The sequence below is a fragment of the Equus caballus genome, chromosome 11 (assembly GCF_041296265.1).
Source record: "Equus caballus isolate H_3958 breed thoroughbred chromosome 11, TB-T2T, whole genome shotgun sequence".
In the NCBI taxonomy this organism is placed as follows: domain Eukaryota; kingdom Metazoa; phylum Chordata; class Mammalia; order Perissodactyla; family Equidae; genus Equus; species Equus caballus.
The window spans coordinates 16,390,463-16,418,002 of record NC_091694.1 but is presented as its reverse complement, the minus strand read 5'-3'; the positions used below and the strand labels follow the sequence as shown (position 1 = coordinate 16,418,002).

The 27,540-nt window shown below is 44.8% G+C and overlaps 1 protein-coding gene across 17 annotated transcripts in view; it reads right to left on the bottom strand.

The window, feature by feature from the left end:
- The window catches only part of MARCHF10 (membrane associated ring-CH-type finger 10), a 199,793-nt gene that overhangs the window by 60,023 nt on the left and 112,230 nt on the right, over positions 1–27,540 (bottom strand). For 4 of the 17 annotated variants that reach the window (XM_023652261.2, XM_070227102.1, XM_070227103.1 and 1 more), the window contains exons 2-4: positions 18,685–18,984; positions 13,324–13,429; positions 4,257–4,376 (exon numbers count right to left, since the gene is read on the bottom strand). In XM_023652261.2, the coding sequence (XP_023508029.2) occupies positions 4,257–4,376; positions 13,324–13,429; positions 18,685–18,941 (483 nt within the window). In that variant the 5' untranslated portion in view covers positions 18,942–18,984. Of the gene's footprint in view, positions 1–4,256; positions 4,377–13,323; positions 13,430–13,905; positions 14,242–16,923; positions 17,168–18,445; positions 18,985–19,861; positions 19,973–27,540 lie in introns of those variants that run through there. The other 13 variants (XM_070227106.1, XM_023652263.2, XM_070227107.1 and 10 more) reach the window with 10 other exon arrangements.

The window sequence follows — 27,540 nt, the reverse complement described above, 5'->3', positions numbered from 1 at the left end:
GATGGACATTCTGACTTTTTAAACCACTGCAGGTTACTTGAAAAGGCTTTATTTTTTATTTTAACCTCCAAAGTTTGTGCAGATTATTATGGACAAAACAATTAAAATGTTTGTGTTGGGTAACCGCCTTCACTCTTAAGCTTACCTGGCTTCCTGGGCGATTTTGAGTGATCTCACTGATGTAAACATCCCAGCCAGCCAGGCCTGAGGCAGAGCCAGCTGCTGCCGGAGTCAGGTTAACTGCCTATGCCTCCTTCCAATGTAAGGTTGGGTCCTTGTGACCTGGAATCTAAATATTTAGTTGCTTGGTTGCTGATGGTGAAAGGAATAATCCTACTCCTGTTAGCAGAGCAAATGGTGCTCTTGAAAAACTGAGAGCTGATCTCCACCTTCTTTGCCAGTGAAGTAAATGGAAGTAAATGCAGTGACGTGTCCTCAGTCCTTGAGCTCTGTGCCTTTGGAACAGTGTCCCTTCCAGCAAGGATACAGGATTTTGGAAGATGAGAAGGGATTTTCTTCATAAAAGGTTGCTGCCCGCCCCGCCCCGCCCCAAGTCCTGGGCGAATCATTTTCATCAACTTCTGTAGGGAAGTCAGGGCTCCTGTCCTTTCTCTGTAAAGGTTTGAGAGGCTGAAATATCCCGGTGCCCCTGTCAATCACAGCAGGCCCCTCTAGACCAGCAGCTGTCCCAGGGCAGCTTGTGAAGGAAGGACGCTGTTTCCTCCTTATATCGAGAAACTGCTGTGCTTTTAGTCCATTAAATCATCTGACTTTGGTTTATGTAGACTGCTGTTTATTTCCCTGTTAAATTCTAATCTGATTAAACGGTTCACAAGGTTGTATATAACTTTGAAAGGGTCTAAAATTAAGTTGCTACATTAGGTTGGCTTTTGGAAATGTGGTCTGGGACCTCACTGAAGTGAAAGAAGGTTTTCTAGAAGCTTCAGAACCTGCTCCTCTACTGATATCTGCTGGAGCATCATTTGCAAGAATAGACGGACAGCAAGGCAATTTATAGTGTAATCTAACGTTAGTAGGACACTTCAGAGTCTCACTCCTTCTCACAATGATCCCACGAGATAAGCATAATAAGTACTTCCTTGATGGGAAATTGAAGTGCTTAGAAGCAAAGTGGTTTGCCTGAATTCACACTGTAATGAGGGACAGAGCTGGCCCTCGACAATAAGTGTTCTTTCTACTGTGTCACATGACTAACTTAAATGTATTTAGGAGGTATTGCTTTAAGAACATCTCAGCACAGGCTTGATTGTTATTGCTTTATCCCGGACTTAGATTTAGCACAACCTCTGCCTAACAGTGGTTAAAGCCACTGGGGGTAGCAAGGAGGCTGTGCCATGATGGAGTGGCCACCGCGTTAACTGTGCATTTGGGCGTCTGCCCCCTTCTAGACAGGTGTCTGGAAATGACAACAATGCTGGATCTGTTCCTTGAGAGCAAATGCCTCCCTTGTTCCAGGCCCATCAAAACTGTGACAATCTGAGACTGGGTTAAGGAATGAACAAGTGATGGAAACTGCAATACAAGCGTCAAAGTTCAGTGATGCCATGCTTCACATAGTGACTGTACAGTGGAAAAATGTCCACGGATTAAGCAATCCACTTTCATTCTACCCACTCAATCAGAGAATGAACTTGCCTTCACAAATCCGAGCCGAAATGTTCCTTAGAATTTTCAGCCACAGCGATCTCTAGAAGGAAATTACCCAGAGGAATGTTCTCCTAGGGAGGAGGGCTTTGGCTGGGTTTACACCGTCTCACTGAGCTGTGTCTTTCTCCTGCCCCTTTCTGATGGACTGAGGATCTTTCGTAACTCTAGTGCCTGATGTGACATTCAATACACTGAGCTCTGGAAATTGGATCAGTCTGGCCTGAGTTCTCCTTTGGGAGGTGTCGGCATTCTTATTCACAGCCTCCTCTGGGAGACCAGCTTCAGGACCTCCCTGGCATTGAGGACCCTGTAGAAAGAGGTTCAATAACTTCTGCATTCCCTTAGGATTCAAGATACAGCAGGGCAGGCCCAGACAATAAAGGTTGAAGAACGACCAGATTTTCATAGAAATTTGGGTAGGGGTCCAAATCTAGGAGGGGAAATCTCCAAAGCAACCCAGATCCTGGGGACTGAAGATTTTGGAATCTGGTTTGAGTCTCCTAAGGAATCTCCGGCTTCATTCATACCATGCAAAAGTCGGAGGACTGAGCCAGGAGGGGTGGGCATTATGAGCACACAAGTCAGATGGCTATTGAGGGCGATGCCTTCAGTGACATTTCCTCTCACCTGCCCTCCCTGGGTTTTTGTATCCAGAGGCAAATCCTCCAGTACCCCCCAAAGAATATCTGTAACACAGAGAGCAAAGCAGAAGTGAATTCCACTGTGGAAAATTCCAGTTTTGTTACTGTTCTTGATAGAGAAGATGCAAGCTGGAAGGCACTTGTACAGTCAAGGCCCAAACCCTTGGGGTATCGTTTCCAGGAAAAAATTAAGATTAGACAAGTAATGTTGTTTTGAGTTCTCTGACATACTGAGGTAGGGTGACATAGTGCAAACAAAAAATCCTGTCCTTATATTTTTGAAAAGAAATTGCCAGTTTTACGCATTTTGCCACATATTTTTGTCTTTATTCCATAATTACTTTTACATATACAACTATGTCCTTTTTAAAATGTGGTCTGAGTGTTTTGCAATGATGATTTAAAGAATGAATAATTTTTATAGCAGGAAGAAGAAAACTACAGGAATCTGTCACCAGCTTGTCCCCCAGACAAAGTTTGTGGAGAGGAGCATGAAAACTTCAAGTCCTAGAAAATCCCAAATGCATGAGTATTGCCACACAAAATGGCCGTGAGTACGCACGTGAGACTGCATGAAAACCGAAGAACTCAGCTGCCCATTTGTTCAGTAATTCCAATCTAGGAAGATTGCTACATGCTACTCTTTGACTGAAATGACATCACATTTTTTATCTGTCCTTGATTTTTGTTTCTAAGTGCAAAAATGTGAGAAATTATCTTAATGCCAAAAATGTGTTGTTCTGGCCAAACTAGGTTTAATTTTTGGATTAACCTCACTCCCTGAGTTTAATCAGCAGCAGGTATTCTATTTAGTCCTTGAGTAACAGGAAAAGATCGAAGCCACGTGTTCTCGGTGCTGCCAATATTGTAAGATGGTCTTTTTCACCTTCAGACTCTAGGTGAAATATTTTCTCGTGTGATTTTATGTTCCTTAATAGCGACTGGAGATCTCTCCCACGGCTACATCTGCATCCATAAACATCAATCATGCCGTTTTAAGGTGTTCTTTGAACATTAAATAACCGCAGCGTGAACATCCTAGATTAAAGAAGAAATCCCAAGAAGAACTTGATTGATATCAGGTATCCCGGATCTATCTCAGGGATCCACACCACAGATAGCGTAGAGAGAACCCATCCTCGAGAGTGTATTTCAGGCATGAAATATTAAATAAGAATTCATAAAAGGCACATTACTCATCTTAAATCAATTCACCATGCTAACAACCGGTGTTGAATGCAGCTTGTGGTATTTGGTGCTTACACAGGTTAAGTAAAATTCTTAAGCAGATGAAATCTTAAACATGAAATATGGTTGTCTAGCTCAGTGAGCACCCTCTCTGGGGTCAGGCTGCCTGGAATGGAATCCCTACTCTAGCACATGCTGGCTGAGAAACCTTAGGGAAAGTTACTTTTCTAAGGCTCAGTTTTCTCATCTGTAAAATGAGGCAAATATGTATCGATTTATGAGACTTAAATAAGCTAATATGTATAAAGTGCTCAGCATAGTGCTGGAATGTTGTAAGCACTCAGATAATGGTACCTAATACGATTATCATCATTGAACTATATTATATTGGTCTTATTTATTATCATCCTAGACAAAATATTTGAACAATTGCTAGTTGTATGATTCAGTTATTACTGCATTTTACTCTATTCATTTAAAATAAAAACTAGACTCAACAATGCAATGGGTTAGACTATAGGAAAGAAGAGTGAGGCCCAAGCAGGGTGAAGAGGGAAGGTCACATAAAAGAGGAGTGGCCGGCGTGGTACCCAGAATGGGAGCTCCTGACCCCGTTGCTCCCTTCCCTGACCTTTAGGATTCTTCAACATCAGCTTTTCCCTAAGTAACATACACACCCACCCCCCCCACACCCCCCCCCCTCCACACACACACTCACACACACGGCATCAGGATAATCTCTCCCAAAGGTCTAAGTACCTGTTTGGAAGATGACCCACTTGAAAACCTAGATCTCTCAAAAGTTGTCTCTTGCCCCCCAAGTTGATCCCGTTTCTTCTCATTTGAGTCTCTTCTGCATTCCTGGCGTCTCAGACAAGCCTGGAGAACAAAAAATCTTTCTTTATCTTAGATCTACAACTAGCTTTGGTAACCTGATGCTTAATTCCTATTGTGAGGAACACGAACTACATGGTGTACATCTCCCAGTGTTTTCCCTTTGCCCAAAATGCCAGGTCAAAAATGTTAGTTATCGCTTTAATAAATACTAAGAGGCACATTGTCAGGGATTTACCCGACAACTGCCTAGATAGAAAGGTAGTACCTAATGCACTGTATTCACTGCTCCGCCCTTTCTCATTCTCTTCATAGCTCCTCCCTCATATTCGCCTCCACTCCACTCTATTCCCTAGGATTGCACCCCAGTTATAGGATAGGAATTCTCAGACATGAGAGCTTAGCACATGGTGTTCCTTCCACTTGGAATGCCTTTGCTGATCTAAACCAGCTCACAGCATCTCTTCGCTGTAGTTTCCCTGACTCACTACTCTTCCCTGGGCTGAATTCATACTCCTTTATACATACAGAGCTTGAATCATGCAATTTTTTCCTACTGCATTTAGTTGTTCTGTTTTTGAGCCTGTTTCTCCTGCTGATCAGTAAGAACTCCGAGGGTAAGGACCACCTCTTATCTTTTGAATCCCCCAGCATCTGGCATTTAGGGCATTCAATGTTAGTTGAACTGCATTTTTGTTTTGGAGGGAAATATCAATCCCCAAACGCAAAAATTAGAAATAAAACGACCAACAAAAATGATTTTCCATTTTTTAAAATAAAATCTAATATCAAAATATTTCTCCTCCAGTATTGAGACTGAACAAACCCAAGGATATCATGTGCTGTGGGGGTTTCAAATGATATTTTAGATACTCCAAAATACTTATACCTCTCAGAGCATTTGTATGGATCCAGTGGTTGGAATCAACTTTGCCCTGCCAGAGCCAAATTACCCACTGTCATACTCAGGAAATACAGCATAAAGATCAACAATATTGTTTCTAAACGAGACCTGAAATTTCTCCCTTCCTGGCTGGGATGAGAAAGGACAGGTTCCTTCAGCATTTTTCCCTCTGTCAGCAAATGCATCTCCTTCCTTGATGTAGAAGGACTTGCCAGAATTTCACGCCAGGGGGAAAGCCTAATATACTCCAAGGTTAAGAATAGAAATGACCTGATATTAAGAAAACATTTCCCACTTGGCACTGGGAACAGAGTCAGTTACGGTGCGTTTCACAACTGAATTGCAGGGGAAGCATTGGCCTCCGGGCTCATCACAGTGGCCAGGTGGTCACCTGCAGCAGGTGGAGTTCTGGATTCCCAGGAAAGAGGTGCTGTTTCATCCCACCTTGCTTGGAAAGGGAGAGCACTCCAAAATGGTGTGGGTTTTTTTTTTTCTGTCCCACAGTTAATCTTATTTTCAAAAACTATGCCATATAGATAGTAAGCCATTGTAATAAGTACCGGGCAGTGTTTGTTTTAACGCATAATTTAAACAAGAAAACCCAAAAAATACTGGACAGTAACTATAAAGAATAAATCAAACAAGCAAACACCAAATAATAAACAAAGGTAAACCCTTAGAAAGTCAGTTGGAAAGCTTAGTGAAGTTCAACTAAAAGTGGGCCTCTTTTTTCCTGTTCCTTTTACAATGACTTCTGATCAAGCTCCTGTTCAGGACGAGCCCCGGTGGGGCGTGGTGTTTCCTGAAGCGGCAGATGTCTGTGTTATCCTAACCTGCTGGCATTAAAGGCGCAAGAAGAAAATGCTGACGGACTGGAAGTGGAGGAGCCAGAGTTAGCGAATGCACGCAGGACCCAGGCCGACTTTGTGGGATGAACAGAATTTTTGTGGGCTGAGTGTTTTTTGAAAATTCTCTCCAAGAATGCATGTGACTTAAATATTTCTTTACCAAAAGGGGAGGAGGAATAGAATGGTTTGCAACGTTGAAAAAAGTTTTTCCCCCTGTTTCCTTATGCCTCTTCTCATAGAGAAGCAGGGGAACAAACCAGTAGCAAGGTAGGTACTTTCTGACTTTTATTTTGAGACAGCCAAGCAATCTTTCTGTGTAAATCAAATGTGGATCCTCTCCAAGGCATAGCTTTGCTGAGGAAAGGGAACACAGGACAGAGCCAAGTCCAGGCTTCCAGTCCTGGAAACAGCAAGAACCTGGTCATACTCCCCACAGGGGCTAGTTTTCTTCTTATTGGTAAATGTGAATGAGTTCTCACTGTTGTTGATGCTGATGTCACTTCTACTTTGGGGTTCCCGAAGTGACAGGGGCAGAGGAGTGTGAAATCCATAGGATGAGGAGGAGGAATGGATTCGTAATTCATCATCACCAGGAGCTCCCCATACCCTGGAACTCTAAAAATATTCCCCTTCAGTTTCAAGTGCCTAGAGCTAGATTGCTATAAATAAGTTTCTGTTCATGTGACAAAACTGGCTGAGGGCGGTCATGAAATTGAAGGCTTCAGGTAACTTCTTATTGCTCCCTTCTGGGGAGACTCAGGGCTTCCTCCTTCTCTCCTCCTTAGTGTTGCTGCCCCCAGACCCCTGCCTCTCTACCTCCCAAGCCCATCCTTCTGACTACAGCACATGCAGTCAGGCTGCCTTCCGAGCAGAAGCTACCACTGTGGGGGCAGAACACAGAATGTGCACGTATGCCTGTGGGGGATGACGTGGGTTTTGTGACTCACTGTAACTCAATACTGGTAAACATGACAAACCCCCCTCTGCCACTTTCTAGCATCGTGACCTCGGGCCAGCTGACTAACCTCAATGATCTGACTCCCCTCATCTTAAGACGGCCATGTCCCTGTGCTGCAAGGTTGTTGGGAGAGCACGAGGCACTGTTAGTAAGATGCTTAGCAGAGGTACTCACTGTCATCACCATCACCATCATCAGTATCATTACTAGGCTTTTAATTGTTGCTTCCCATCCCATTTCTTGATTTACTTCTATTTCTAAAGTCAGCCTTTGCCAAGTAATGTGACTCTGATCTTGGTCATGGAAGAAGAAAGAATCTTTCTGTCCAGGCCTACGGTTCATCCTTGTTTTTCTGCCCCAGAAGTAGAAGTCTGATTCCTAGGCCCGTTGTCCTAAACCCCTACAGCCAACTGAGCAGATCCTGTTGTCAGTCACTCAGGGCCCCTCTGTAAACTGCTTTTTCTCAGGCATTACAGTATTCTGAATCCACAGGGATGCTCAAAGTTTCTTTCATTTCTTATCAGTCCCCTCCTTCTTGTCATCATCCAGGCTCCTGGTGCCTTAAGAAGCCACATACCACAGGAACACTTCCTACCCCAATAATTCTGGTATAAAAAACATTCTAACTATAGCTACAACCCAACTCTACACGATCAACAATGGCCTCTGTCAATGGTACCGTTACTTGAACCCCACAAGCATTTTGAGAAGTGGGAGTTACCACTGCCTTCGATTGGTTAGTTTTCGCTGCTGTTCTCTGTCCTAACATGCATAATCCAGAGTTTGGGGATTTAATTATCATCAGTGACATTATTAAAGTTCACTAGTTTTGAGAGGTTAAGAAATCAAAGGTATAAAAACAGTTTGACATGCTATTCCCATCAAATGAGTTTATTTTCCTGTGTTAGCTGTGAAGAGTAGAGAAACACGCTCTTCAGAGGTGAATCCCATGGGAAGGGAAGTTGAATTATCTCCATTCCCTCAACCCCCTGAGTGGATGTTTCCTAAGCCCTCACCACCTGGTATAGTCACCTGTCACGTCCTGAATAAGTTTATATGGACGTGTTCAGCTGTTTGATCTGCACTTAAAAGAATCAGGAAGAATAAGTGACATGAAATGAAACCTGTTTGAACACATTTGATAGATTATGGAAAATCATCCTGAAATGGCAAGTGTAATCTTTCTCTCCAGCTTTCCAGTGAACATTAATGGCTAAATTCTGCCTCAAATTACATAAACACGTTTGACCAAAAGAAAGAAAAAAAAGCAATGTAGCATGAACACCCTTGAAGAAACAGAGCCAAATTCTGCGATGGCATATAATTATGTACCAGTTACCAGATTCCGAAATAGCATGTAATATGCCAAATAGATGTTTATTTCTTGTTTTCTCAAAAGGGGCCCACCCAACCACTGAAAGGAGTAGCATCAAAATAACTCAGGGTGGGTTTAACCCTCCTCTCCTGCTGCCAGCACATGGACCTGTAAAGGCCCTGCTAATCTGGTGCATATGAACCCGTAGCGTTATTTTAGGATGTAGCAGGAATAGTGTAAACAGGAAGTTTCTAAGGGCTTCAATTTGAGCCAGTTCATTAAAGGTGAGTCAAGCGCAGGAAGGAATATGTAGCAAATATATGTGATTTGGGAGCCATATCTAGTTATTAGGTTTTACACTATTTGAACACCCTGAAATGGGGGAATCCCTGGTGTCCGAGCAGGTTGCTGCACTGTGAGCAAAAGCTGGGATTTCCACAAGTAACTGGCCAAGCTCATTAACAACCCGGGGTTTCAACGTCCACCCGATGGAAAGTCCACCTTAGTAAAGTATCTAAACCCACAGAGGTCATATATGGACTAAGTTACTGAGGGGTCGTTAAAGTCAAGCAACTGATTCTTTTTTTTTTTAAAGATTTTTTAATTTTTTCTTTTTCTCCCCAAAGCCCCCGAGTACACAGCTGCATATATTTTAGTTGTGGGTCCTTCTAGCTGTGGTATGCAGGACGCCACTTCAGCATGGCCCGGTGAGCAGTGCCATGTCCGTGCCCAGGATTCGGACCAGCGAAACCCTGGGCCGCCGAAGCAGAGCGCGCAAACCCAACTACTCAGCCACGGGGCCGGCCCCGCAACTGATTCTTAAACCCCTACTTTAAATCCTTTCTGGAACAAGGTAAGGGATGGATGAAATAATATAACTAACTCGTCACTGTTCCCTTCAAAGTAGTTTCTGTGGGTTGCTATATGCTTAATTCACCAATAGTCAGCACATATTAAAGACAACCAGATTTATTTTTTGCAGACCTTGTGGTGAGTGTTTTTGAACATACTCGGTGAGGGTGGATGTGACTTTAAGGAATAGTTACAAGTCAGCTGGATCTAAGTCTCATAAACAGAGGTGGTGGTCAAGTTAGGTAATGCTGGCTTCCATCCATGACAAGGCATTCAGTTCAACAGAGAAGAGCAAGACTCCACTCCCACACTTAAGAAGCCATGGGCCAGTCTGAGAGGAAGTCACACAAAAGACAATTTCTATACAATTTCGTAAGCTACGTGAAAGAGGTATGAAAAGGATGCTTTGGTATTGGAGTGATGGAAATGTTTTAAAACTGGATGATGATGATGGCTGCAAATTTGGTAAATTTGCTAAAAGTCATTAAATTATACACTTATGTCAGGTGAATTTTATGGTATGTAAATTATACCTCAATAAAGTTGTTTTTTTAAAAAAGGGTGGCATGGGAGTACAGAGGTTCCCTTTAGTTCTAAATTAAACCCATGGTCTTTACCACCCTTGTCAAGAGAGGAAAGAAAGGGGAAGAAGAGATCAGAGAAGTGGTTGAGGTTTAGGCTGGACCTGCCATGGTTCTTGGGTCCTGGATCCGCCTTTAAATGAGGGGAAACAACCAAAGGGTTTTGTGCATTTCAACAACATAGTCAAATTCACATTTTAGACAGATTTCAAGAAAGCCATCTGAAAGATGGCAAAATTGGAGCCAAGAAGACTGGTTATAGGATATTGCAATAGCCTTGGAGGGAAACTATGGTGGTTGGAACCAGAGTGGTAGCAACAGGATAAAAAGGGAGGTGCAAGATCATGAGCTTTTAGGTATACCTGGCAGGATTTGGTACCTGGTGGGATGTGGGTGGTGAGGGAGAGGAAGGAGTCAGGAAAGGCTTAGGTCACTATCATCAGAGAGGGCACAGAGAGGAGGGTGGCAGGGGGATGGACACGTGGAGCGCAACCGTGGACGTGCTGAATCTGAGGTGCCTGGGCGACATCCAGATGGAAATGTCCAGCAAGCAGGGGTGCGTGTGATGCTGACACCTTGGGAAGACTCAGGATTATAAGCCGTTACTCTATGAGTGGTAGTTAAAACCACAGGAGGGGATGAGATGGGTCACAAAGACCGTGTGAATTAGAAGAAAATTGAGGACTGAAACCGAGAGGAATTAACATTCAAAGGGCAGGGAGAAGAATGTGAGAGAAACAGAAGGCAAATCAGGAGAATGTGATGTCAGAAAGCCAAAGGAGTAATGTTTCAAGAAGAAAGGAGTAATAGTGTCAAATATAGATAAAGCTTCAGAAAACAAAGGCTAAAAGGGTGTCCATTGAATGTGGCCACTGGCCTTAGTGAAAACAGTTTCACGGGCAGTGAGGTGAGAGCCAGGCTGTAGCTGGTTAGGGAGTGAATGAGAGGGGAGGAAGCGGAGATAGAAATGTAGCTGATTATTTGGGGACATCTGGAGACTGGAAAGTGCCAGGGCTGTGGCTAGAAAAGGACACGTGGTCCACAGACAGCTTTGTTCTTTTGTTCTTAGTATGGGAGAGACTTGAGCATACTTGTAGGCTGAGCCAATAAGAAGAAGGGAAATTTCAGAGATACAGATGGGAGATCCATGGATGGAGAGGGGCTGGAGAGAGAGGGGCCATGGACCAAGAGCTCAGGTGGGCACTAGCAGGGAGACTTGAGGGCTACATGGGTGTGTAGCCTGGAATGGAAGGGGAGGAGTTACGTGGCTTCCCACCTGATGACCTTGGGTTCTTTGTTTTGTTTCATGTGTGTGTAAAACAGGAAGAGAAGTTCTTTGTTGAAAGTATGGGGATTGGAGGTTTGAAAAAAGCAGAGAAGTTTAAAATAGTGATGATAACAGAGGGAGCTGACGGACAAGTAAACATGTTGAAGTGAGTCATCCTTCATTCCCGTCTCTCCCGCATTCCCCCTCCATCCATCAGCAAGATGTCTGCGCTCTTTCCATTTCCTGGGTTGGGTCCCTTCTCTCAACCTCTGCTCCTCCCACTCTGGGCCAGGTCGCTATCGTTTCTCTCCTAAATTTTTATCACAGTTTCCTTACTAGTGTTTCTGCCGCTTCTCTTGCCCCTTTCAGTCCTTTCCCCATACAGCAGCCAGAGAGAACTTTATTTTTTTATTTTTATTTTTTTCTGCTTTTTCTCCCAAAGTCCTCCAGTACATAGTTGTATATTGTAGTTGTGGGTCCTTCTAGTTGTGGCATGTGGGACGCTGCCTCAGTGGTGCCATGTCTGCGCCCAGGATACAAACCAGCGAAACCCTGGGCCGCCGAAGTGGGGTGTGGGAACCTAACCACTCAGCCATGGGGTCAGCCCCCAGAGAGAACTTTAAAAAATGTAAATCAGATCATACCACTTCCATGCTTAAAATCACCCAAAAATTCTCATTGTGATAAGCACAAACTCCAAACACCAAGCATCATCCTGAGAGACTTGGCATGGTCTGGCCCTATCTACCTCTTCTACCCCATCATGTCCCTCACTCTCCCTTAGTCAATGTCTTCCAGCCACTCTGACCTTCTTTTGTTTCCTCCAATGCTCCAAGTTAGTTCCTGCCTCAGGGCCTTTGCACTAGCTTTCCTTCTCTGCTCAGGATACTCTGGCTGGCTCTTTCCCATCATTTACTTCCACAGCCAAATTTACTTCCTCAAAGAGGCTTCCCTGCCTGTGTAAGGAAGCATCACCCCACCCCCACGACCTCTGTTTTATTTGACTCACTATATTCATCAGTAACTGAAACTACCTTATATATTTATTTACTTGTGTTTCTCAATCCTAGAATAAGAACTCCAGGAAAGAAGGGACTTTGTTCAGGACATAGTAGGCTCTTAATAAATATTGTTATTTATAAAGATAGTGTTGAAAGCCCAACTGAGATTAGAAACTAAAACCACAGTGGCTCCAAGCCACACAGTTGTGCGATTTTTTTCAGCACAGACCATAAAATAATAAGATTGATTATCTTATGTGCCTGTTCTGGAGCCAATTTCAAACAAGAATTTCCAAACATGAGGCGGGTGGCAGAGGCCTCTTTGTGAACAGTAGTGGGACTCCCAGCGTGACCAGTTGGGATGTTTATGTTCTCATTTTATAGAAATCCCCTCAATTTTATGGTCTTGTCGGTGGGTTGGCAAGTTGTGGGAGGAAATTGCTGCCTCCATTTCCAGCTCCGGAGCTAAGCTGTGCTGTAAGGTGAAATCAGGTTACTGAGATGGGTCTGGTTTCCTTGGTGACCTGGGAGGTTTGGTTATATTTGAAATTGCTAAGAAGGAGAAAAACCTGATAACAGCAGTTCTGTGTTGTCCTTAGGGAAGGAGCACTCTTCAATCCTCGGCCGAGGCTGGGGACAAGCCTCCTTGATTAGCAAGGGTTGACCTCCAGCCAGGGGGCTGAGTGACACTTTCTAACTGTTCCCCAAATCCCACACCCAGTCTGGCAAGTTTGTCCTCTGCCAGCCCCGGGTAATTGCATCACGGCTACTCCGGCTCCCTGTCTGTTGTGTTGTTGCACGTAAACACTGTAACTAGGGTGACGAATAGCTGGCTATTGTAGAATGTGCTAACCACCTTTCTCCTGGCGGGATGACAGCAGAAGGGCATGGTATTTTATAAGTGGTGGGGCAACCTAGTTAACTCCTTAATGTCTTTTTTCTTGATAGCTGGTTTATCAAACTCAAGCCCTAATGTCATTTGTTGACAAGGCTTGTGTGCCAAGCTCTGCGCTAAATATTTTTAAAAGCTTACTTCATTTCACTTTTATGACAATATCACGAAGTGGGTACTATTATTCTCCCCACTACAGATGAGGAAACTGAGACTCAGAGATAAAGTACCTTTCCACGATCGCAGAGCTAATAAGGGGTGGGTTTTGGATTTTAGAAAACTATTACCGCTTATGCTATACTGACACTGTGTCCTGAATTCTCTCATAATACTGTAAGTGAAGGTGGAAGATAACTCTCGTTTTCTGCAATTACCTGATATTCAGAGTCCACCTTATGCTGCATGTCCCGCAGATACTGAGCATCACTGACGAACTTCTGCCTGTCCCTTGCTTCGTGCAACATGATTCTTAATCCCCACCTGCATATAAAAGATAAATAAATGTGCTGTGATATGATTCTTTGTGGCTTTGCCATATTTGAATTTATTTAGTATAACTGCTTTTATTCTCTTATTAATCTAATTTCCATTGTTTGAAAGGCACAGATGCTCCTTTCAGGCTGAAAGGACTCTTTGTATCGGTGTTGATGCCCTTACAGCCCTCCTGTTCTAGGCATAAATAATGCAGCCACATTCATCAGCTGGCTTCAGTGATCCTGTCCTGGTTATTCATAGGGACTTAGATTAACAGACACCTGACTCAGAAGCAGTTCTACAACATGACAAAAAAACCCCAAGAACCTAGCTAAATTAGCACTGACCAAAGTCACGAGCCCTTGGGAACTGAAAGTCATTTATTCAACAACTGTTGCACCCGTTTCAACTCAGGCACAATGCTGGGCACTGGGGTAGAGAGTCAGCAATGTGAACATGGCTCCTGCCTTTGTGCTACTTACATTCCAGGGTGGAAGAAGATTGACACTGAACAAGTGAGCCTAATGTGATAAGCGTGGCGGAGAAGTACGGGGTTCTTTGAGAGAGTGTTATGACGGGAGGGCATAACCTGGTCTGGGAGGCCAGGTTTTCCTCAGGAAAGGACACTGGGTTTGCTAGGTAGTGAGCTAGGCAGGATAGAGAGCATCTCAGACAGAAAGGACAGCAGGTGCAGAAGCTTCAGGGCAGGAAGGAGCTGGTGCCGATGAGGAAGAGGAGGGGCCAGTGCAGCAGGAGCAGAGAAAGGGGAGAACAGCACCAGAAGGGCTGGGGAGGAGGCGGGGGCCCCAAATGTGGGCGGGACCTTGAAGGTCGTGACTCAAAGACCCACATAAAGCCATTGTGAGGTTTCAGTTTGGGGAGTTAATGATTAGATTTGGGGTTTTAAAAGGTCTCTCCAGCTGTAGCATGACGAACAGATGAGGGGAGGGGAGGTGGAGTAAAAATGGAAGTGCAAAGACCCTTGGGAACATACCGCAGTAATCTAGATGAGATAAGATGGTGACCAGACTTGGGTAGCAAATGTGGAGAGGAGGAGGAGAAAGAGGAGAGGAGGGAGGCGGGAGATGAGATCACAGCTACTATTTCCTGAGCCTCGGGAAGTGCTAGGCACTGTTCTAAGCATTTACACATATTCACGCACTGAGTCTTCATGACCATGCTATGAGGCAGGAGCTATACCTCTATTCTGCAGATGAGAAAACTGAGGCTCAAAGGGATTAAGTAACTTGCCTAAGGTTACAGAGCGACTAAGAGGAAGAGCTGGGATTTGAACCCAGAGAGTCTCATGCTAGTGCCCTCACTCAAACCATGAAGGATTCCATGGTTACTCAGGAGAGAAAATCGTCAGGACTTGCAGGTGATTATACAGATGGGCCCAGAGAGGGAAGTGTGGAGGAAGCTGCCCAGGTCACTGGCTGGAGCAGCTAGCTGCTTGGTGCCAACATTCCTTCAGAAGGGAGGAGGAAGGAGCAGCAGGTTTGTGAGAAAATAACGTGGAGTTTGAAGTGTCTAGGGTACAGCAAACGGAGATGTCAAGTAAGCAGTTAGATGTAGGGCCCTGGAGCTGATTAGGGATATAAAGATTTGGGCATCATTGGCATTGACGACTAAATTTGAAGGCAGAATGGGTACTGAAAAGAGGAGGACCCAGCACAAAACACTGAGGGACAGGTAGCAGACAAGAAACACTGCAAAGAAGCCAGAGAGACAGGAGGAAAACCAGGTGGGTGCAGTTTTACCGCTGCCGAGAAGAGCGTGTTTCAAGGAGGTTATTAATAACCTTGGTGAGAGCATTTAGTGGAGTGCCGGGCTGAAGACAGACTGCAGTGGGTTGTGTAAATGAGAGGTAAGGAAGTAGAGACAATGCTTTCAAGAAGGTTGGTTCTGATTGGCCTAATTTGTGGCCAAAATCGGTAAGTTCACAAAGTTATTAAAGGCCCTGTTAATAATGAATCTGCTAGACAGATGTTAACTAGACTTATTGTGGGATCATTTTGCAATACATACAAATATCGAATCATTGTGTCATACACCTGAAACTAATATAACGTTGTATGTCAATTATACTTCAACGAAAAAAAATAGTCTGCTAGACCTCATCTCCGAGGTCTCAAAGCTCCCACGCTATTCCTGCTTATTGTCCAGTGAAGTTCTTTCATTTATTTCTGCACATGTCTTTTGACTACCATGTGACAGGTGCTGTGCTAGGCTCTGGGCAAACAGCAGGACGACATAGACACGTCCCTGCCCCCAGGTGTCTACATCATGCAGCTTTCCTTCCCTTCTTCGTTTTTTTCAGTTGTGTGGATATTGGCAGACCCAGTGTCTGAGCTGGTCCCTATGAAATCTCAAGAGGTTTACTGTCTAGGTCTGAGCCACAGGGAGAACTCGTGCAGGTCCCTCGGAAGCTATTTTCTCCCAAGTATAGAAAGTTGGTCTTTGAGAGTCGGAATCTGAAACTACAATCCGATAGGTAGTTCCCAAACCAGGTATACACAAAGCCTAAATTTTGTCTCTGAACATTTTTATAGTCTTTTATGGGATTATATTTTAAAAGGTCACTTTTACGTTTTTATATGAATTTGTATCCACATAGAATGGAGTTACGTTCCCACCCTTTTCAGAAAATGATGGTGTTAAAACAGGCAGAAAGAGGAACCCCTGCTGCTACACTTGGAAAGAGAAGCCTGTCTGAATATTAATCAGGCAGAGAATATAAGGATTGGTAATGAAAATATGTTAATGGTCACTAACGGGGGACATCCCAGCATCCACTTGGATGATACATTTTGGTTACAAAGTTGACATAGAAAAGCCAGCTAATCTATCCTGGCTTTAATGCAGTGTTATTCTAAAGAGGTTTCTTAGTCAAGAGGCATGAAATCACTTTGTCTAAATAGGTAGGAAATAACACTGTTTGAATTACTTGCTAGGTTACCTCTGACTTCACAATCACCTACCAAATAAAGGACTTTAAAATTGCCTACAAAAATCTCTTTACCCTCCCATAAACTCTCTATTATGGTACTTTACCGTCAAATGAATATTTAGAAGCTTCATGGTGCCACATGTAATTTCTTATTTCAACCCATCAATACTTTGTGTGATTAAACAAACACTACAGGCGCCGAGGAAGCGGACTATTAGGGATGGATCAAGGAGATGGCAGGTGGACCACCACAGTTTAGTCAAACACTCTCCACATTTCTGAAGTATCACTTGAACTTCATGCTTTACTGCGGGTTTGAAAAACTGACCAGGATGAACAAGCAACAGAAGTAACTGTATGGAAATAAATCCACACGAGATAACGCTTGATTCATCGGTCTTGGCTTTGTGGGCCTACTCAACCAGATGGCCATTTGAAGCCAAAAATTTTTCCTCAGCAAATACAGACAGGTGGAGGGGGGAGAACGATAATAAAATGTGGGCAAGGCACAGGTTTCTCAAATAGCATCCTGTATTCTCCTGTTTCTCACCTTTGAACTGCTTCTTGAATGAAAATCCACTCACAGTCATGCACGCCTCTGTTTTAAGTCTCTGGTGATAATATGTGGTGCCAAATTTGTACTTTAGAACTCAACGTAAGAAGCTATATTAAATGGGGAGAGGGAGAGGGCAAGGAGAAGTGAGCAGAAGGCATGAGGGGAAGGGAGAGGGGAGTCCTGCCTCGCTGAAAGCAGGAGTGACTGATTCTTCTTGGCCTCAAAATTCTACATATCTGAAATTTCAATGAGGAATATTCTAAGAACTTTGTGACATATGCATTCCCCTCTGGTGTAGCTTTCCAATGAATTCAAAGCGAATTTCCCTGACTAAGGAGAACAGAATATGATGGCAGAATATATTTCTTTCAGTTCTCTAACAAAGTCACATATATATTGTATACATCTTTCTGTATACATCTATGGCCACATTTGTCAAAACAATTGATTTGAAGGGCTTCCATTTCAATAACAATCAAGCTATTTCACTGTTTTCTTACTATGGCCTCATATTAGAAATATCATTAAAGTGAATATTTTATTGGTTCAGCAATAGAGAAAAATGTAAATCTAAGCCCCCTTTTAGGCTGAAGATTCCTTTGAACCAAAATCCAAATGGCTATATTAATACCTGACGGTCAGGTTTATAAATTCCCCCTTTTCCACAATTGATTGCTTGGAAGAGGGAGTTCAGGAGACCTTGTTCATCCTTTTACGCAATTAATTTGTAATGACAAAGATTACAGGATTTATTTAAATCTTAGCCTTAAAAAAATCTTACGAGTTTTAAAGTCAACTTAGAAAAATGTGTTGAGTATAAGCAACAAAGATGAGTGATTTGGGCCCAATTTTCCAAACACTCCGCCACTGAGAGAATACTGTGACCCCAGAGAAAGAGCAGGGCTTGAGAGGGCGCCAGGGACATGGTTTCCCTCCTCCAGCCCATTTGGCGTAGGAAGCCAAGGGGCGGGGGCTGCAAAGGGCTCGTAAGAAAAGCTCTTCGGCGGTGACTCTTCGTTTTATTGTGAAGCTGTGAGAGAGATGGGTGGTCACACACTGACCATGGAGCCCACAGGAGAGAGACTCAGTGTGTAACTGGGAAACCTGGGTGGGTGGCTGGTAATGTCACAGGCTTGACAAGCTATACCTCTCAGCAATGACAAGATGAACAATTTCGCACTCAGAAGCCAGAGGGGCCATGGTCCGTGTCTACCTCTCCTGGACTTGCAGACCAGGGGAGTCTGCGGGGAAGTTATGTAGGTGCGGGGAGGCTGCCAGTGTGCAAATGATCTCAGAGTCCCCCAAACCTGGCCCCTTGAGGCAGAAGAAAACGGGGCTGTGGCCAGCCCAGAGAGGGAGAGGCCAGGCCACCAGGCTTCAGGCCCAATTTCCCTCCAGAATCATGGAAGTCGAACGGAGAGGTTGTCCCCCTCTCCTCCCTCCACCTCCTCGGAGGACCAGGGGCCGCTGGGTCGCGGGCGCGGCTGGGACGGGCCGGGCCCAGCCGAGCCCTTACCTTGCGGGTCAGTCCTTCCTCCCCTGCGAGGGGATAAAGGGGCCGAGGGGCGGGGCAGGCGGGCTGGTCCAGGACGGAGGAGCCGCCCATCAAACGCGGGGGCCCGTCCTTATGCTCCTCTTCCTCCTCCTCTCGCTTCTCCCCTCCCTCCTCCGGCCCCTCTTTCTCCTCCTCCCCGGAGGCAGCTTTCCGCGGCGGCTGCCGGGCTTCCTAGGGGCGAAGGCGGTGGGGACTGCTACCTGGCGTCCTCCGTTTCCTCGGCAACCCGGCCTCCTCTTTCCCCGCGTGGGAGCGTGCTGCCGTGGGGGCGGGGCGGGGCTGCGGCCGCGAGGTCCTGAGCCCTGAGGTGGGCGCCCCGCCGGTTGCCGTGGGAACCAGTCAGGATGCTGTCGGGAAGGCAAAGCGGTGATGGCGGCGGGTGGAGAAGAGTTCCTGAAGGAGGAGGCGGATTGGCTTTGTCTTGATGTCCAAGCCCAGACCCAGATACCGAGGCCATCACTCTTGCCCTCAATCAATGCTGTGCTTTATTGAGAATAAGACTGGAAAAAGAGGGGAAAATATTTTTAATTGAATAAAATAATATTAAAGGCAATACATGGGCAGAGGAGGGAAAGACGGTGCAGCCCCGGAGTTTGAGGTGTCCAGGGGACCTCTGAAATGTCTGATCCAACATAAAAAGGGAAGACATAAATGATTAAGGGAGGCACCCTGTCGGTGGCAGAACCGAGACCAGAGCCCAGTTATCTCCTGGTTATCAGTAATCTTCCCTGCCTTTCCCAAGGAAGCAGGTTCTTAGAGGTTTAGACCCGTGCCCACAGATTTGGAAGGAAGGCATCAAGACCTGTCTAGTGTCACCTTCTCTCTCCACCAGGTTTATTTGTCTGTGGTTTTCATAGGCAAAGATGACGCTTCCATATATTTTGCATATTTAGGCACTCAACTGGCCAACTGATGTCAAGTTAAGGCATTTTTGATTAGGTGGAAAATAGGGGAAAAGGGGGATAGAAATTCTTGGACCTTTCATCAGTGCCCAGAATCCCTGGGCGCCTGTGCTTTAGATGTCTTCTTCACAACAATCCCCCAAATCCAGTTGGCGTCCGTTCTCCTGCAGCACCGCACCCTTCTTTCTATTCTTATTACCACAACCTTAGTTTTGGGCTCCATCACCTCATAACTGGATTATTAGAAGGGCCTCCTAACCACACCCGGGGCCCCTGTCTTCCATACCCCATCCCCACCATTTGTGCTTTGCTATAAGCTGCATAGCCTAATGTCACTGGTCCCCCGCTAAGAAGCTCTCGAAGGTTCCTCGCTCCCTGCGGAATGAAGTCCAAATTCTTAACTGTGGCTTTCCCTATGCCCTCCCCCAGGGCCTGCTTTCTTGGTTTTCCTGCTTCAGCATTTCTTCACTCATACCTCAGCCAGACGAGACGATGTGTTACACACTAAACATTTCTCACTGCCTTCACGCCAGCTTCTAAGGCATATCCTGAGCCAGGCAGAGTCCAGATAAAATGTACTTTGGTCAAGTATTTGTTTTGGGTACTTTGTCATCCAACCTTCATCGTCCTCCAGCAGTTCCTCATACCTTTCGTAGCCCAACCCACGTTCTGTTCTTGTTCTCAGCTGGTTATCAAGTAATCCTTACTAAAACGTTGGAGCATTAACTGGTAAGTACTAACCTAAGACTTCTCCCCATGGTTTTTGCCTTTCAAAAGGAGATGCTTAAGGACGCACTGGATTGAAACTATAATAGTGAAATGATAGCGAGCTTGTTCTGTTGGAGCTAGGACTCCTGTTAAATAAAAATAATTATAATGATTAATGATAATTATTAATTATTAATGAACGGAAGAGGAAGTTGAAGTCCAGGTGAGATAGTGGAAGAGAAGTGACATGCCCAAGGACACATGGTAAGTAGCAGCCCAGGGCTCAAAAGCAGAGCTTCCCATTCCGAATGCCCTGACGTTGCCTATTGGTAAGAAAAGCACCTTGGTGCGTGTTGGACCCAGCTTTTTCTCCTCCTACTTCAGGAGCTGTATAAAATAATACTATCTACCTCGAAAGATTGCTGTGAGGGTTAAATAAGACATTGGGAGGACAAATGAAGCATTTAATATCATACTTGGTATATAGTAAGCACTCAATAATCAGAAGCTTTACTTCCTCGGAGTATTTTAAGGTTTCATTTAATGCACGGGTGTAAATCATAAATATTTTAAGATTTTTTAACAAAGTTTGGAGATGTCGCTTTGTATCTCAGCTTTAAACTCTTCTGCATTTCAAGTGCTTCTGAAAATTTGTTCTCTAGAAAGAATCTTGGTGCCCTTGAGAGAGGGTGGAGTGCCAGAGGTCAGCCTGTGAGAAGTTAGTGAGCAACTCCAAGTTTAGTGTTCAATGAGTAAACTTAAGCTTGGTATGTAAAGTACAAGTAAGATTAGTTATGGCATTAAAAAGCAAAATGCTAAGGAAGAGAAATATTAAAGTAAGGAAGAAACACAAGTCCTGGTTGGAGAAAGGATCCGACTGTTCCTTATTCTCTGCGTAGTGTCTCTGGTAGATGACGAATAAGTGAAGGAAAAAACTCAGACTTAACTAGATCGTGCATTCGAATGATTGAGATATTTGCTGTTTGCAAATGAGCATCAGGAAGTCCTTTAGTTTAACCTAAGAGTTATACAAAGGGCATGTGGCCTCAGAAGCAGATGGCCTCCCTCATATATAACATGGTCGTTTTTCCCTTGGGCCTCACCATGATTAATGGGCTTCTGTTCTCATCAGCTAAGGCCAATGTGGTGATGTTGCCTTCATTCAGTGCACATGGCAGCTGGTTTGCAGAAAGAATCTCTAGGAGTGGGTTTCCTGAGAAGGGCACTGTGAGGAGGTGAGTCCTTTCAAGCTTTATGGGTTCTCCTCCAGAACCCTTTTGTGCAGGGAATTCATCCAATTAATTTAAAAACTGGTTAATGGCTTATTGAATATGCCATGGGCTATTGTGACATTCTGCATTCATCCCACGGTTCTATTTGGCCAGACTGTGAGTATGCAATGTGACGATCTCTTCATGTCACTCATTAAAAGTGGTTCTATATCGATGTCATTAAAATGGCTAAAGAGCTTGGGAGGCTGCTTCAAGGTGAGCCCTCTGGGCTACACATACTTTTTGTGGAGGTTCCTGAAGACCCAGGATTGGGTCCCTGGTTTTGTAGGATCAGAAATATCGTTTTAATCAATTCAGAGCTGATCTTTTTAGGAATTGATTCCTAATAATTCCACTCAGCAGAGACTAGATGTCCTCTACCTGACCAAGTCCAAGTTATTTTATCCTGGAGAGTAAAGCTGGCAGCTGTCCAGCCATGGTCATGTGCAAAAGGTACTCCCTCCTGGTGGAAAGGCATCCTCAGGAGATCAAGTTAAAGATCAGAAGGTTTGGTGAATATTGAATTCCATCAAAGGGAACTGAGTGTTCTTAAGGGATTTCTCTAGCAGGCTGAGGAGGCCTCACAGAATGACCTTTCTTCCCTCCAGAGATGTTTCAGTCTGGATAACTGGTTTGGGCTGTTTACCTCAAAGAATTTGGAGATTTTTACCACATCTTTGTTTCAGTTAACTGCCTTTTTGCTCAACTTCATGGGACCATTTCTCTTAACACAGTTAAGAGCATAGTTTGGAGTTGAGAAGACCTGGGCTAGAAACCCAGCAGTGGCACTTGCTGTTTGACAGTGAACAACTTCCATCCTCCTTCACATCTCAAGATTCTCATCGTTAAAATGGTCATAGTCAGAGCCTCCTCACCGGCTTGTTGTGAGGATGAATGACTTACCAATACAAAATTTCTGGCGTTGTGTCCGCCACATAGTAGCTGTGCAACAAATGGTAGCTATCATTATTACTTACTTGATGTAGATTTAATTCTCCTTGCTCAGACCTGAGGACGCACCAAGGTACATCACCTGTAAATTTATAAAACATCTCCAAAGGCTTGTTATTTCTTTAAAATGTTGACCTTATGTTACTAATATCATGGCTGTGAAATTTACAAATATATTTTTTATCCTGAATTTCAGAGAGTGACATTTTATGACCTCACCCCTAACTGTGAGGGTGTAGTCAGTTTGGGGCTTGCAGCCATCCATGAACTATACAAAATTTAGTAATGCCTGTTGGGCTTTTGTAGGCCAGATATTTGTGATTTGATTCTCTTGTGGAATAAAGTAGACTCTGTTAGAGATTGGCAAACTCCCTACAATTAATAAAAAAAAATGCATGTCCTTTGGGGGAGCCCTTAGAATTTTCCTCGTTTGGGATTGTAGCTGGTCCATTGTGCTGTTTTACAGAGAGAGGGCGAACTCATTAAAGTTTTTGGACCTCACAGTGTTGAGATATTTCTCAAAAGTTCAAACAGGCTTTGATTTCTCTATCCATTTTGGAGGCTTCAGACTTTTCAAAACCCTTCATTATGGCAATGGATGCAACTGATACATGATTGGATGTGATTATAAGAACTTTGAGAACATAAAATATATTGCTTTCTGAATTTCTGAGAAATTATTAACAAAGGAAAGAATTTGACTTCTGTCCAGGAGGAGTATCTGATTTGTTTGGACTTTGGATAAACTCAACCCCACATGTTTGGCCAAGAGTTTAATCTGTGGACTGATCATGAAGCTCTGAGCGAGACTCAGGCCTCAGAAAGCTAGGACAGCGACACGTGATCACTACACACGTGTCTGCGCAGACAAATACTCAGGCCAAACAAAAAACCCTTCTCATCAAGAGAGCAAGGGAACACAAGTAATGAGCAACTCCTGAACCCTCGCAAGTGGATGTTACTCCGTGATGTTTTGTTTGGATAAAAGTGCCCGGCAAGCGAGGGGGAGACCAGAGCCACAAGCAGAAGGCACATGATAAAGGAGCAGGGGCAGCACTGGTCCCGGGGGGCAGGTGGCCTCCTTTCTAATCACCCATCTCCTGATCGGTGCCGTCATGGAGCTTTTGTGCTGCAGAGTGCCCTCCGCGCTCACTGGGATGGAGTGGGATCCCTCAGATGGCCGTACCACACAGGGGAGCCTTCATCCCTGACGTAGAAGATTTCTAACATCCGCACTCGTTTCTCTTCAGAGCTCTCTCTTTTGTGGTTCTCTTTCCGTTTTTCTAATTAAATGGAAGCAGCATCTGATTAGTTGCTAACTCTTATTTCTGTCTCTAACACTTTGTGGCTTCTCATTGCTCCTGCCCCACCGAAGGACAGCTGCTCACCTCCCCTCCAGCTAGAGGGTGGCCTGCTCAGGGTGTTCCCGGGCAGCAGGAGCAGCTTCAAGGCCTAAGTGGGAACTAGGTGTGGATCAGCAGGCAGGAGGAAGAGACATTTAAGATGGGCGGTCGGGGACTGCTGCCAGGGCTCAAGTCTGTGCCTCCCACATCAGTGAATCTGGAGCATTCTATCCATTCACTCAATCAACAGATACTTGACTGGTAGGTGTCAAGGACAACTTACATGTTGACAAATCAATAAATATAAACTGACAAATGATAATTAGTGCCAGGACACTAATAGGGTGCAGTGACAGAGAATACTGGGGTGGCGATGGGGAGGGTGGGAACCTATTTAGACAGAGTGATTGAAGATGGCCTCTCTGGGTGAGACCTAAAGGATGAAGAGGAGCCAGCCCTCTGAGGGTGGAGAAGGGGCACAGGTGGAGGAAACAGTTTGGGCAAGGTCTGGAGGTGAGAGAGAGCTCAGGGGATCCAAGGAACTGAAAGGAAGCCAGTGCGGCTGGAAGATGGTTGCGAGGGAAGGCTGGGAGGCTGGGAGAGTTGGGGTTGGGTTTTATTCTAAGTACAATGGAAAGCTGTGGAGTGGTTTTAAAGTGTGCATGTGTGTGTGTCTGACATATCACGTGGAGACCCCTGAGGAGATTCCTCACCAGAATTGGTAGTTATGACCTTGTGATCCCTATTCCAGACTTTGAGGAAACTTCAAAATATCGTTCAAGCACGTGCTTGTCCATTGGCATGAGATGAGATGGTTAAAGATGGATTATCAAGGATATTTCCCCTAGTTCCAGGACATTAACATAACCAGAGGTCCCATAGTGGGGAGTCTGTCCTGATTTTTAACTGCCAGTCTCTCAGTACAGTGCATTTTCTCATAATGTCCCCTCCTGAAGCATTACGTCACATGCTGAGTCTTGCTCCCCTTACTCCCTCCTCTCTTCCTTTCTTGCTTTCCTCCGCCTCTCCTTTCCCCTCCCATCTTCATCCCCATTTCCCCTCTCTTCTCTCTCTGCCTTTCTCATTAAGAGTCAGAGTTACTTGCCAAACCACAGCTCTTAGATTTCTGTTTTCCCAAACAAATTTCTTGGCTCGATCATTTTTGTCCTTGGTTCTCTCCTCTGGTTCCATGCTGGTCCTTTCTCTGGTTCCCCTCACCTCTGCTAGACGCTCTTCTCCCCACACTCCCCTCCCTGAACAAGGCTAACCCCGAGGTTACACAGTTTAAAAAATGTCAACAGGAAAAACCACTCTTGCTGTAGCTCTGTGAAAAGAAGACGTGAAGGAATTAACCTTGGTGACATCAGTTTGCAGCCATCAGTACGGTGGAAGGCGGTTCTCAAAAACCAGACAGAACAGAAGGTATCACTGTGAAGCCTCCCTTCTGTGGCTCACTGCACCCTCTGAGTCAGGATAATGAGAGAACATTCTTAAAACATGACTTAACCACGCTCAGTCCTCAAACACATTCCTGGATGTGTGTGGAATACGCTCTACCAGCAAGCCCGAGCACAGATGTGCAGGGCGGGCTTGTTAGCGCTCTTCTCAGAGTCGCTACCTTTGCAAAGCCACTTTCTGAGCCAGTTAGTTTGTATTAAAATAAATTAAAAAAAATTTTTTTAAGTACGGCAGACACGCAGTGGGGCCTTTCACGGCTGCATTTTCATAGTTTCGGATTGTGGTGACTGGGTCTCTGTCTTGGGGTATTTGGAGGCCCTTGACATCGCACTTTAGCAGGAAGAAGTTATGGAAAACTCTTGTCAAATATAGAAAAAAGAAACAGGATATTGTCCATCTCCAGAATAAAGCACAGATGGAGAGTCACAACACGAGGGTTTGTCCTTTATTTCACCTATACCTGGAGGGGTGTGTGTGTGTGTGTGTGTGTGCACGCGCGTGTGTGTGTTTAACATAGGCGGCTTATCTGAGTGGATTTTAAGAAATTAATTTAACTGAAAAATGATTAAATTACAAAGAGAGGAAAAAGCTTTCGGGTGGCATCTTACAGGGTCAGAGGCCATTGCTAATGCAATATTTCATCAATTGACTCATTGCGATTCTTTCATTGATGTGATTTACTTTCTCAAATAGCTCTTATCGTGGCAGGCTTGCATTGGATACATTGTACAGATGCCTTATAATCATTTCAGCGTGTTTACTTAAAATTTTTAAAAGCAATTAAGCAATTTTAAATATATATTTGTGTGTGTGTGTGTGTGTGTACACATCCACAGAGAGATTTTATAAATGCTCAGACAAGGGTTCTGAGTGAACACTAGGCCAAGTGTTACATTTATACACTGTAGTGCCCTTCATGCATTTCAAAGAGCTTCATGCAGACTAATGTTAAGCTTTCTTCATACCCATTGAATATACCATTATCTCCTTTAACACACTGCAGAAACCAGAGGACAAAGAGTCCCCCTGTGCGCCTTATCCAAGGCCACACAACGGCTGCTGGAACCTTGAGCCTTCGGAGTGCCAGGCACTTCCTTGCAGCATATCACATGTGCTGGAAAACGGTGGTGGGTCAGTTTGTTAAAAAATATAATAATCTACTGTTGTGGGGGTAGAGTTTTGATATATTCTGCCTTTTATTTATTTTGATACAAAATAGAGCAAAATAAGTTATAATAATGGTCTTTCTCATAGAAACCTTCCGAGGTTGGGGGTAAAACGGGAGCGCAGGCCCGTGGGAAAGGGCCGAGAACATTTTGGCAGCATCTAAATAGGTGTGCGTGCACATGGGTGGCAGTATCTTCATGCCCCGACCTGTCCCACGCCTCTTCCCCTTCATCTTTGTTTCAGAATGTTGTGTCCAGGTTTAGAAAGGCAGGCATAGTTTGATGCAGAGATTAGGAACTGACTGCCATCGGCAGGACATGATAGACTCTCCTGGTGCCCCCAGTGAGGCAGGGAGGTGTAGTCATGTATTCATTCAACAAAAGCTTATTAAGCACTTAAGTGCCAAGTGCTGTGCTAGGTTCTGGGGACTCTCAGAAGAGTAAGACATGGTCTTTGTGCTTGTGGGGGAGGAAGGAAAGTAAACAAGACCATGGAGTAAGTTCTACAACAGAGGTAGGTGTGGGCCTGGGAGAGAGTGAGGGGGAGAGGATAAGAGTGAAGAGAAACGTTCTCACGGTGAGAAATGAAGTGCCTCCAGGTACTGCTCGAGGCCCTACTCAGTGCTGCCTGCTGGTGCTCAGTCCCTTCTGCTAGAAGCATTGCTCGCAGTGTCGGAGCTGGCCAGACTGGGAGTGGGTGACGTTTGCGTTGGCTCTCCCAGCCTTCCTGTCTCTGCCCTCTTCCTCCCTCCCACATGTTCCTTTCCCTCCCTGTCTGGAGAGGGCTCCTAACAGGTCTTCTCAAATCTGCTTGGGGCAGCCACACATAGTCAGTCTTTACTGAGTCGAACTGATCTGAAAAGTATTCATTAAGGTATAAATACGGGGCACAACTAGGAGAACTTGCGCCAGTTAAGGAGAAAAGTGTTTTCTTAGTGTGCTGGAGTGCTCCTGGCACCTCTGAATTCACATACTCTGGACAGTTGCCTACTCTTTCTGCACTCAAAGTTGGCCCTCTTTCCAAGCATTCAGTCTGACATGTTTTTCCCTCCGGGCCCTCTATTGTGGCTGGGTGATAAGGCCAGGGCGGGGGCTGATAACTGCTAATCTGAGACCTTCTGGCTAGGAATCCAAGACTACAGAAACAACTGCTTTGAGGCATCGGAGAGACCAGTGATGGACAACAAAGTCGTGGCAAGTGGGATGTTTAGCTGTTGTCCCCTCGAATGTGCTCACTCATTTGGTTCATTCTTTACC